The sequence below is a fragment of the Chelon labrosus genome (genome assembly GCF_963514085.1).
Source record: "Chelon labrosus genome assembly, chromosome: 11".
Taxonomy (NCBI): domain Eukaryota; kingdom Metazoa; phylum Chordata; class Actinopteri; order Mugiliformes; family Mugilidae; genus Chelon; species Chelon labrosus.
In genome coordinates this window covers 21,960,665-21,972,928 of record NC_140344.1, presented here as the reverse complement: position 1 = coordinate 21,972,928, position 12,264 = coordinate 21,960,665, and the positions used below count along the sequence as shown (strand labels likewise).

Sequence of the window (12,264 nt, the reverse complement as noted above, 5' to 3'; positions counted from 1 at the left end):
TTGATGGCAGCAGCCATCCCCAGCAGGATGCGGCACACAAAAACGGTTTAACTCAAGGTGTTGACCTGGCCTCCAAGATCCCAAACTGATCAAGTATCTGTGGGATAATACACAGAGGCCCCTCCCCTCAACCCATAACACCCAAAGACCCCCCACTAACAACATTCTGTTGCCAGACACCACAGGACACCCTCAGAAGGCCCATGTCCATTCTCTGATGAGTCACAACTGTTTTGGAGGCACAAGGGAGACCTACACAATATTAGGAAGGTGGTCATAATGTTATGCCTGATGGTGAACGGTGTAAATTCTAATATTGACTGACTTTTGATGTTCAAGTTTAATTTTCCAATAGAGACGCAAACAGAGAGAGTCAGGGTGAATCTGACCAGAGAGAAAAAAAGCGATGCGCGATCGTCACCAGGTTTTCCGGTGAAGCCTTGACGTCTCATTTACATTCTTATTGGAGTAGAGTCCTCCATCACCTACAGTATGAAGCCTGTCCTCCAAACAGGAAGATAAACAAAAAGGGGCCTCAGCCATTTAGTCGAGCTGTAGATGATGACAGACGTTAAAATTATATGTATGATTCCAGCACGTAAGGCATGTGTTGTTACCACTTGGAAACTGGTTTTCCGGAGGACTGATAAAGAGCTTTGGTGCAAGGACCTACGAGAAGAACAGGAGGTCCTGGTTGTCCTTAGGTAGGTAACCTGTTGTTGGACATTCGTGTGAAATTTTAGTTATGGACACAGTCACATTTAACCTTTAACGACTTAATTCCAATTAGTTATTTATGTTGAACTTGGGGAGACGGGCTGATGGACAACCAGAAAACATAATGTCGCCTAAAAATAATTAAAAGGCTTGATGATAAAGTCCATACTTTACCTTGCTGTCCACAAGCAGGTTCCTTATACATCCAGTATAGTGTTTGTGCTGCAGCTGCGGGTATTCATATGATATGTTCTCATTGACCCCTCCGAGCTGCAGTACGTGACTTCCATTCAGATACCTGGGAACGGAGGACAAGAACGACGGAAGAATGTGAGCCGAAGAAAACGCAACAGGCGTTGTGTAAGTTCTCAAGGTTTGGAACAGAACTCCCCGTGTAAAGAGAAGCAGAACAAAAGCAGAAGAAATTAAACACACTTGTGGAGGTTGTCAACAAGTGTGGCATCCTATTATTCCTGTCTTTCTCTTGACATATGCACTGACGGCTAAATGACATCTTTCTGAAACACTTAAGACACAAATTGATTCACTATACCACCTCTGCTGTTTTCAGACTATACGCACAAAGTGACTGTTGCTTGATAAGCTGTAAATTTTTTTGTTTTTCACTTTTTATTAATAAGCATTTAAATTTTTCATGAAAAGTACAAACAAGCAGGTGCAAATAAACCAAACAGAACCGAGGTCAAGGGATGAGCCATTGTTCAAAGTTAAGACTACCGACAGAGAACAAAAGGCTGCATGTGGTACATACCAAAAAACACAAAAAACACCATTTTCTTTTCCAGCATTTTTGTTCAATTATTATTTTTTGTAAATGTTTCTTTTTCTTGTTTACAATACTGATAAAGAGTTTTTCTGAGTCCACTTTTTTTCTGATGGTCTTTTTACGATAAGTATCATCTTTACCTAAAGTGTGAGGTATTTGTCCGAGACGGGGAGGTGTGAACGTTTTGCCGATGCTAGAACCCAAGGTTTTTGAGATTAATGGTGGACACGTCTTTGCAGAAAGTCTGAGTAAAAGGACACGACCGCGATCTGCCAAAAATTCTTGACATTCCCTGCAGCAAAAGAGTTGAGCAGAACTATTTCCACTACCGAACCTCAAACTGAAATGCAGTCCTAAATAAGCACATTAAAAAAGTTCTTGAAAGAATTTAAGTTATTATAAATAAGAGCAGTAGTACAGCTCTTTTTTTTTTTTTAATTAACGTTTTTTTATTGATTCCACATATCAATATTCAGCATTTTACATATACAATTTTTCAACAGTATAAAACATTCCTATACTTCTCCACCAGGGAGCAGATACAAGGATAAACACATAGTCTCAAAGAGAGTTACCTATAGTAAGTTTGAAAAGGAAGGAGAGAGAAAAAAAAACAAAAAAAAAAAACAACACTTTTTCACTCCTGTCCTTATTTTCACATCTCTCTTACATCGCCCCTTTACTCCTGGTGGAGAGTAAACATAATAAACATATGAACAACAATTAACAAATTCGTAGCCTGAACCAAGGGGATCAGTAATCTGCCATACAGTGTCCTTACTGCACAAAGTCTGCTCTCAATGGAGACACAAAATTAACCCAGTTTTCCCAGTAATTTTTAAATATCTCTGTTTTTAGTCTAGTTGAAAAAGTCAGCTTCTCCATTCTATAAATATTAAGCATTACCTCTACCCAGTCCTCAATTTTTGGTGCAACAGTTTTTAGCCAATTTCTGGTGATGGCTTTTTTAGCTGCCACAAGCATTATTCGAAATATGTATTTTTCTCCTGACCCTGTAATCACCTGGTTCTCTTTTCCCAAATATAATACTTCAAATGTAAATGGAATTTGCACTTTCAGAATTTTTTCCATACTCTTCTGTAACTCCTGCCAATAAGGTAGAATACAAGGACATCCCCAAAAGATATGAAAATGATTGGCTTTATTCTCCCCACAAAGTCTCCAACAGTGTGTATCTCTAGATTTCTGTTGTGCTGGTGTAATAAAGTATCGGACAATGTTCTTCCAGCCATACTCTCTCCATGAGAGGGAGCATGTTGTTTTCCACTGTCCTTCATTTACCATCACCCATTCCTCCTCTGATAACATCCTCCCTGCCTCTCTTCCCCACTTTTCTTTTATATATGTTGTATTATTGCCCTTTAATCTTTCGATTTCTTTATATAATTTTGTGATTAATTTCTTGCCCTGGTCTGAGTCATAAGCTGAAATGAATAATTTGATAATTCCAGACTCTAGCTCCTCCAAATTGAACTTTTTAATATTTTGCTCCATATAATGCCGCATCTGTAAATATCTGTATAAATCTTGATTGCCTAATCCGTATTGATTTTTTAAATCCTGAAAGCTTTTAATGGTCTTCTTTTTAAAAAGCTCCCAAAATATTTTTGGACCCGCTTCCCATTTCCTGAATCTACTATCTATTGTGTTTGGTATGAAGTCTGAATCATGTGCGATCCATCGCAGTACCTTGCTCTGCTCAATCAGATTATTCTTTGATATAATCTCAAACCATATATTTAAGGATACCCCCAGCCAAGGATTTAACTCCTCTTGAAGATGTTCCCTCAATTTTTTATCGTTTATTATTGCTTGTATTGGGACATGTGCGTTTGATGTGAGACATTCAATGTCCTTCCATCTTGCACTGTAGGCAGGATTGCATAAATTCCACAAAGTTTTTAACTGTGAAGCCTGATAGTAGCTCTTAATACATGGTAGGGCTAGACCCCCTTTATCTCTAGGCAGTTGAAGAGTTTTGAATCTTATTCGGGGCCTTGTCCCCCGCCAAATATATCTTGAGATGAATTTGTCCCATTCTATAAAATCTTTGTCTGTTACTTCTACTGGTAGGGTTTGGAATATATATAGTAACCTTGGAAGTACGTTCATTTTAATCACTTCCACTCTTGAGACCAAACTTGTGAAGGGGATTAAATTCCACCTTTCCATATCAGATTTGATTCTTGATATTAATGCATCATAATTTAGAGATTTCAGTTGAGATAAATCTTGCGGCAGGTTCACTCCCAAGTACTTCATGAATTGTGAGTCCCAATTAAACCTAAAACTCTCTCTAGTTTGTCTATCTGGAACATAATTAAATGCGAGAATCTGGGTTTTCCTCACATTCAATTTATAGCCCGAAAACAGACCAAATTCCTCAAGTGTTGACATGAGTGCTGGAAGAGACCGAGTGGGATGTGTTAAGTATATTAATACATCATCCGCGAATAATGCTATTTTCTGTTCATCTCCCTTAATATTGATACCTTTAATATTTTCATTTTGTTTTATCCATTGACTCAGGGGTTCCAAATAGAGAGCAAATAGGAGTGGGCTTATTGAACAGCCTTGACGACACCCACGCTCTAATACGAAGGAGTTTGAAAGATTCCCATTAATTCTAATCCTGGCTGTAGGTTTATTATACAGAGATTGTATAGTCTTGACAAAAGTTTCATGAAAACCAAATCGCTCCAGCACCATATATAGGAAATCCCACCTGACAGAGTCGAATGCTTTTTCTGCGTCCAATCCTAATATTATTGCTTCTATTCGTTTTTTAATAATGCTTTGTATAATATGTAATGTACGTCGGATATTGTCTTGTGTCTGTCTCTGCTTTATAAAACCCGTCTGGTCCTGATGAATTATGTCTGGTAAAATTATTTCTAAGCGTCTAGCTAAAATAGCGGTAAATAGTCTGTAGTCCTGGTTGAGAACACTAACTGGTCTATAATTAGAGCACTCCATTTTGTCCTTCCCTTCCTTCGGAATAACCGAAATGTAAGCTTCCCTCCAAGAATATGGGATTTCTCCCTCCTTTAGCACCCAATTAAAAGCATTCTTTAACAAGGGGACCAGTGGTTCTCTGAGCACTTTATAAAACTCTGAGGTGTATCCATCTGTACCCGGGGCCTTGTTTGTCTTCAACTTTGAAATAGCTGAGTTTATTTCTTCTGCTGTGATTTCCTTTATCAGAGCTGAGTTCTGGGCCTCTGTCACCTTATGTAAATTTAAGGAATCCAGCCAAGTGGCTATCTGGTGCTTATTATTTATTTTTGGTTGGGAATATAGATTTTTATAATATGATTCAAAACATTTATGTATCTCTTCTGTCTTATATTTTGGTAGATTTGTAGCTGAGTCCCTAATTTTATAGATGTTATTTTCTGCCATTTGCTTTTTTAATCTGTAGGCCAGCAGTTTTGTAGATTTACTTCCTGCTTCGTAGTACCTCTGCTTCATGTACATAAGGTTTTTTTGAATCTCTTGTGATAAGATGTCGTTTATCTCTGTTTTAATCCTTTTGATATCTAGGTTTATTCTCTCATCCACATTTTTTTTATGTTCTTTTTCCAGTTTTTTAAGCTCTGATTCTAATTTATTGAGCTTTTCCTGTTTTTGCCTTTTCAGATACGTTGATTTAGCAATTAGTTTTCCTCTAATCACCGCTTTACACGCGTCCCACAGTATTGAGGGAGACACCTCACCATTATCATTGTCCCTTACATACATCTGAATTTCTTTGGTAAACTCTTCCTTCATTTGTCCTTTTAGTACATTTATATTCAGTCTCCAAAGTGTTGATTTTGTTTCTTTTGACATAGTTAGAGTCATATATATTGGACTATGGTCTGATATGTCTCTCATTCCAATTTCGCACTTTTCAATCCTATAACTGTCCTTACTGAACATTAAAAAATAATCTATCCTGGAGTATATTTGGTGAGGTGCTGAGAAAAAAGTATAATCTCTCCCTTTAGGATTTAATTCTCTCCAAACGTCAATTACACCCAATTCTGTCATTAATTTTACAAACTTTTTATTAATCCCTCGTTTCTGTGTATCACTGGCTGAGCAGTCAAGTTTTGAGTTTAGTCTGATATTCAGGTCCCCTCCCCAAATCATAATACCCTCCCCCTCCGATACCACCTTATCAAACAGTTGCCTGTAAAATTCCCAGTCCGAGCCTGGGGGGGCATACACATTAAAAAAGGTGACCAATTCACCATCTAGTCTCCCCTTAATCAGTACATATCTTCCTTGTTTATCCGATATTTCTGAAAGTTTTTCAAAAGTAATTTTTCCTGATATCAAAATGGCCACTCCTCTTCTATGACCTGTGTTGTAAGATGAAAAAAATACTTGGTTAAACCCATTTCTTTTTAGTTTACCATGTTCTTTCTCTGACAGGTGCGTCTCTTGCAATAGAGCGACTCCGACCCCTTCCCTTCTCATTTTACCAAGTATCTTGGACCTTTTAATTGGGTTAAGTAACCCATTCACATTATATGAAGCTATTTTAAGTAATTTCTTCTGGGTTGCCATAATCACTATTTACCTTCTTTCACTCCATAAATACCCCTTAATGCTACTACAATGGCAAACTGCCTTGAACCAAACAAAACCAAAAACATAAACATTCACCAAACAACTGGTGATGCCATAAACCACTTCCATGTGTGGGGTCTGCATTTCGACCCTGAATGAGTCCTGATGGAAAGTCTGCTCTGAGGGATGACCTCTTCTTTCGAAGAGAAGAGGGCCCTCTGTGCTGCAGTCAGCTTTGTCCATAATGTGACCAGCAAGTTCCAAATAAAGGTAAAGAGAAAAAAAACAAATAAATCCAACTCAATAATAGCCCCGACTTTATGTAACTATTTTTCCCCCTTCTTTTCATTTTTAAGATAATATAGAGAGGTAGATATATTCTGTCAGAATAACCCAAGCTACGTAAATCAAAGCAACTTAAAGGAGAGGGGGCCCGTTTCTCACCTTAATGCTTCTAAGTATACAGTCCAAGTGTGAAAAAGGCTGCTCAGTCCTCCTTTTGAGATCACTTGACCATCACATCTTGTCTTAGTTCCTCCTAAAGGCTCTTAGTTTCTGTTTAAATCCTGGATCCATCTCCCTGGGTGTTTGGCTCTTCTCTGCTCGACTGACCTGCCAGGTGAGGCGCCTGATCCTCTCCAGGCCGCTCTCCGTAGGTTTCACCACCGTCACCTGAAGCCCTCTCCTCGCCATGTCCGTAGTCGCCTCCTCCGCCGTGTTGTAAACACGGATTTCTCCCTCGTAGAACACCCTTAGCTTCGCTGGAAATGGTGTTTGGAAGCGTATTTTCTTTTCTCTCAAGACTTTTTTTGCCTCTGTATATTCTTTGCGTTTTTTCAGTACATCCGGAGCGTAATCATGGTCGAGAAACACCTTTCTCCCCTCGTACTCAAAGCCTCTTTTCTGCCACGCGATCTTTATGATCTCTTCTTTATCTCTGAAGCTCATGAATCTCACCACTATAGATCTCGGTGGAGAATCCGGGGGGGGACGTGACGCTAGAGCCCGATGAGCTCTCTCAATCCGAAGCTGAAGAGACGGTGACAGCTCCAGCTTTTCTCGTAGAAGCGTTTCAGTGAAATCAATCATGGACCTGGCGCTGACCTCCGCTCCCTCCTTCACCCCATGAATCCTGATGTTTTCCCTCCTCGACCGTCCCTCCTGATCCACCAACCTGTTTTCAAACTGTTTCTGTAGCTCCAGAAGTTCAAGTGTGGCGTCCTCGATGTGCTGCAGACGTTCCTCGGCTTCCACGATCCGCGTCTCAGCGTTGTCGATCCGGGTATTTGTTTCCCTGAGCTCTTCCTTAATTTCCTTGAGGGTATCCGTGTTTTCCCGACGGAAATCACGTAGTTCTCGCAGTATTGTCTCCAAATTTGCCATTTCTTGAGTGGACTGATCCACTACTTTTCCACTGCCCGGGCTTATCTCCCTCGATCGTGCCGCCGCTGTTAGCTCGTGGTCCTCTCCCGTTAGCTCTGATGCTAACATGTGTTGTTCGCCGTCTCCGTCGACGTTTAACTCGGGTTTTAGAGACTTTTTGCCCACTTTTCCTCTCGTCATTCTCTTTGCCCTTACTGTTTGATATTTGTCACGTCCTATACCTGCCTACTGATACTTATCCAGGGCGTCCCAAATCTAAAGTCAGTAGTACAGCTCTTATATACACCGCTTTCATAAACTCAGAGCTTAATTCGACGGCACGACGACGAGCGCGGCGCCAGGCCACGGCCACGGAGTGGGAAAACAAACGCAGCTGCGACCGAGCGAAACACACATAGTCAAAGATCAGTTGGCATTTCAGGGATTATATCTGAGGATTTCATCAACAGTTCCTCCCCTCCAGAGGGGACAGCAGGGCGCAAGCTGAGAAATCTAACACTGTGATAAAGCAATCTGGGTCACTATCTGACTACATTTCAATAAATAAACTTGTACACGAACACCCTTTCAGGTACTGTTTGTTAAACATGAACTGTCCCTATACAAGATAAGAACGTATTTAGTTAATTTGACTGAGCGCTGAAACAACACGACCTGTTAATACATAACGGGCGACAACAACAGCAGCAATTTTGACGTTTCCTTGAGTAATCACGCAAAACTTCCGCTGGTTCTGGCTATGTTTCATAACACATTACAAGTTTTAACTTGAAACCAAACCTGAAAATGACTGTTAGTTGCAGACCTGATTAACTTAATTTAAATGTGACAAACCCACCTCAACCAGGACGAGCCTTCCTCTAAGATTTCACACCCACAAAAGAGGCCGTATAATGACTGTGTGGTTGATGTTATGTAAATCAAGTGCCAACGCCAGCATGACAAATGTCACCAAGTAAGTTCTGCATGCCAGCACGTAATAAACAAAACTAGGCGTGCATCATTAAAAATGCTGCCAGTCGGGCAAGGGCGCAAACGACAAGCAGGAACCTGAGCAGGAGTGACATGCTGTAAACGACGGAATATCTTTGCGTGTTGAAAACTTGCACACCTGGCAAGTTAATCGGTAAACAAATAACCTTCTCTTTTTTTTCCTTTCTTTCTATGTTTACAAAATTGCAAAGTGTCGTTGCCATGACTGCTACGGCTCCGCTTCACAGAGGGCTCTTTAGCCCTGTGGGAGCATGCAGCATTTAGACGCTGTCCCCATGGGCCGTGCATTCTTTTAGGTTTAAAAGCAGTGAATAGAACAAAACCTCAGTAGATTAGCATTGTGCAGCCAAACAAAAACACCCAGGAGGCTCTCTGGAGAAATGCTAAATCCTAATTGCTACTTACTTACATCAAAACAAGTGTATCCACATTCATTTACGTGTCTACACATACGATCATGTATTTATTATACTGTAAAAAAACTAACACATTTTATTGTTTATATCAGGATTTCATCCCGGTACTATTACTAAAATTCAGAGGAAGTGTGCAGAGTTGGTCGTACTTCTGTTGTTTAATTATTGATCTTACTTTTCCCTGTTGGGAGTGACCCCTCGGATTTCACAGGATGAGCGGTCCTCTGTCATTGCCCAGGAGTCCACGCCTTCTGTCTCCATGACGATCGCACTGGAACATCGATCCAGAGTGAAGCGTACTTCCTGTAAATTGGGGGGGAGAGTGAAGAGAGAGGTCATCGCCGCCGCATGTGTGTGTGGATACACTCGCTAATAATCGCGGCGCATATTTTAATCTGACGTAGAGTGACATGAAGGGGCACTGGCATCAATGCACTTGTCTTACTTTACTGTTGCTCCTCACATCAAGGCGATGCCAGCGTCTGTCAGCCAACCCGATATTATTTGTCAACTGGAGGACAAGGGTCCCGGAACCGTGGTTAATTTTCAAGCTAGGTGTCCCGGCAATCAGCTCTAAAGAAAATAATAGTCGACATTAATACGAATTACTATAAATATCATTATTAGACCTGAAGGGGAAAAAGGGAAAAGTAAAAACTCAGCAAAAAAACAGATGAAATGCATTGTAAAAAAAAAGAAAAGAAAAGGTGCAAATAACCAGATTGTGCAGACACTAGAAAAGAGCCCGGGGGATTTATGACAGCGTTTCACCTCAAAACAAATACAGGATAAACAAAAAAAAAAAGAAATAAAGGGAGACGATAATACAACATAACACAGCTAGATTATAGCAGGGAATCTGAACAGCACCAATGTCATGGAAAACAGTTAGACACGGTTGTCAAATAGGAAATAAAAACCAATTAAGGGGTTGATTCCAAGCTCCGTGGATTATACAATAATTATGACACCGTTTCTCCGTAATGAGGTATTGCTGAGGGATCTTATTTTTTTAAATAGCGCAAGTCCCACAGATGAAATTGATTTCACCTGTATCATATTGGGGCGGAGGCAGAAATCTGAGAAGCAGATGTCTGAACGTAAAAATTATCTGCATGGACAAACTGCAGCGGTGGCAGATAAGAAACTACACAAGTGTGCTCTTGGCGTGACATACAAAATAAAGTCGTTGCACATATGTTTGCGCTACAAAGTCATTCTTGTGGCATTCATAAATGTGTTGTAAATACGAGCGTCTACACTTAGAGTCTCCCCTTTAAGCAATTACCGATTCCGTTTGATAAAATATTTACAACTGTCCTTCGGCTGGAGGATTTAGGCTTGAGCCTTTGTGTCAGCAAGAGTAAACCCTGCTGATGTGTCCTTGAATGAGACACTGAATGCCCACGAGCCACAAAGTCTCCTCAAAAGACCAACTGCTGCTCTGATGCTGAGCGGGTAAGCTGGCACACGACAAAGTATTACATACACGTTAAATAGTGGGTTTCCTGTATAACTCCTGTATCCGTCAGCTGTACACTAACCAACAATATGTGCCTCATATATCTGATAAGCCACCACCTAGTAATTAAACATAGAAAATTAAGTCCCAGGTTTTAGTACAGTCATGGCACAGAGGGACCCTCGGCACACATCTAATTATCCAGACTCTCTCTTTACCTATCGCCATGTAGTCCTCGCTGTCCCCAGGTAGAAGCGTAGCCAGCGGGCCCGCATACAGTAGCAGCCCGTCATCCTCCTCCGTCATAAACTCCAGTGAAAGATGGCTATCAAAGCATGGCCTTATGGGGGGAAACCAGGCATAGCCGTTGCCAAGGAAACTAAGTCTCGTCTGCTGACAGTTTGGCCCCTCAAGCTGTGGGGGGCAGTGGCACCTGTGGCCGGGGAGAAAAAAAAAGAGAGGAAAATCAAAACAAAGCAAGAGGGGGAAGGAAGCAATCAGCGTCATTCAGTTTTGAGCCCTGAGAAATCTTCACACTGTCCAATCTCTGGTTCCGCGCGCGGTGACTCCTGTCTTTCGTACGTGACAGCCTTGTTGATTCACACACACTAGGGCAGGGGTTTGGCTTTTTACCGGCTGTCAGTAGACAGTCGGCGGCTGCACAGTTGTGCATTAGCCGCGAAGACCCTGAATATTCAGTTCTACATTAAATCAATTAGCTACGAACACAGCATTAGCCCGGCCTATTCTTTATCTATCGCAGCTGTCTGAGCCGAACCCTCCGGAGACTGCTCCTGCTCGGCACATCACGTTTCCTTTGTTAGGAGATAATTAATTCTATTTCAGTCACTTTTCTATGTTGCGTACAACCACAGATTTCCTGGACTTTTTCTCACCTGTGCCCATCCCCCTCTAGTTCTCAAGGTATTACACAGTCTAGCTGATATCTGCGCAATTGCCTCTTCTTGTACTTATCTAGTTTGATTAAAGCTTGAGTGTTAAGGATCACTGCTCCTGCATAAGCTGGAAACGACTCTCTTGAATCTGCCCGCGTTTACGACTGCGATTGTAAATATTAATAATCACACAACAATGCCATAAAGAAAGAGATACAGCGATGAAAAACGGCCCGTTCAATCACCGCGATGGCGAGGATTGAGGGGACCGGTTGATCTCATCCTGTCCTCTCCACTGCAGGCGTGTGAGACAAGCTGGCTTTGCTGATAATGTCAAAGCCATCTATTTTCATGCGGTGTCTGAGGGAGGCTGTGTGTGCCGAGGCTGTTAGGGGCTGTTTCTCCCATCGCTGTTTATTCTGCAGAGGGGCAACACATGTCAGGAATACTGATCCGCGAGCAGCAAAAAAAAAAAAATAATAAAAAGGGACGGCTCGGGCCGAGCGCAGCCTCACGCCAAGAACAGCACCTCACTCCTTCGCCGTTTCTTTCATGTGACCCAGGAGAGCGGTGCCGGTCCGAATCAAGGAAGTGCGTGGCATGTTTTTCTCACTTTTGACTGACAATATCTGATCAGGGGTTGTCCGTGGTTTCCTGTTAAGCTCCCTCGACAGAAGATAGAAGCTAAAAATTGGATTCTTTATGGCGAAGCTGCATTCACATGAAAGCACATATAGCACATACAGGGAGATATCCTTTTCTCTTTTTTTTTTTTAATACAGCAAGAGCTTCTCTCAGCAGTGTGCTGCTGGAGTGCAGCAGAGGACATTTAAAAGATAAAAGGAAAAAAAAAAAGTGTGTTCTGAACATGCAGCATGTACATGCAACTATGCCTGACAAACTTCCATGCTCGTGTAAATGGCATTAAATGAGATTTTGAGAAGTTGTGAGCATAGAGGGGGCAGAGTAAAACTAATCCCCTTGCCCTATATTTATTTAATCTGGGCATTAGTGCGTGCATGAAATGGAATG

At 41.4% G+C, this 12,264-nt stretch overlaps 1 protein-coding gene across 1 annotated transcript in view; it reads right to left on the bottom strand.

The window, feature by feature from the left end:
• The window catches only part of LOC311495990 (neural-cadherin-like), a gene marked incomplete at its 5' end in the record, with an annotated part of 94,679 nt that overhangs the window by 15,503 nt on the left and 66,912 nt on the right, over positions 1-12,264 (bottom strand). Inside the window, 4 exons of the mRNA XM_084555699.1 lie at positions 892-1,015; positions 9,050-9,177; positions 9,320-9,447; positions 10,555-10,769. Coding sequence (XP_084411825.1) covers positions 892-1,015; positions 9,050-9,177; positions 9,320-9,447; positions 10,555-10,769 — 595 coding nt within the window. The remainder of the gene's footprint in view (positions 1-891; positions 1,016-9,049; positions 9,178-9,319; positions 9,448-10,554; positions 10,770-12,264) is intronic.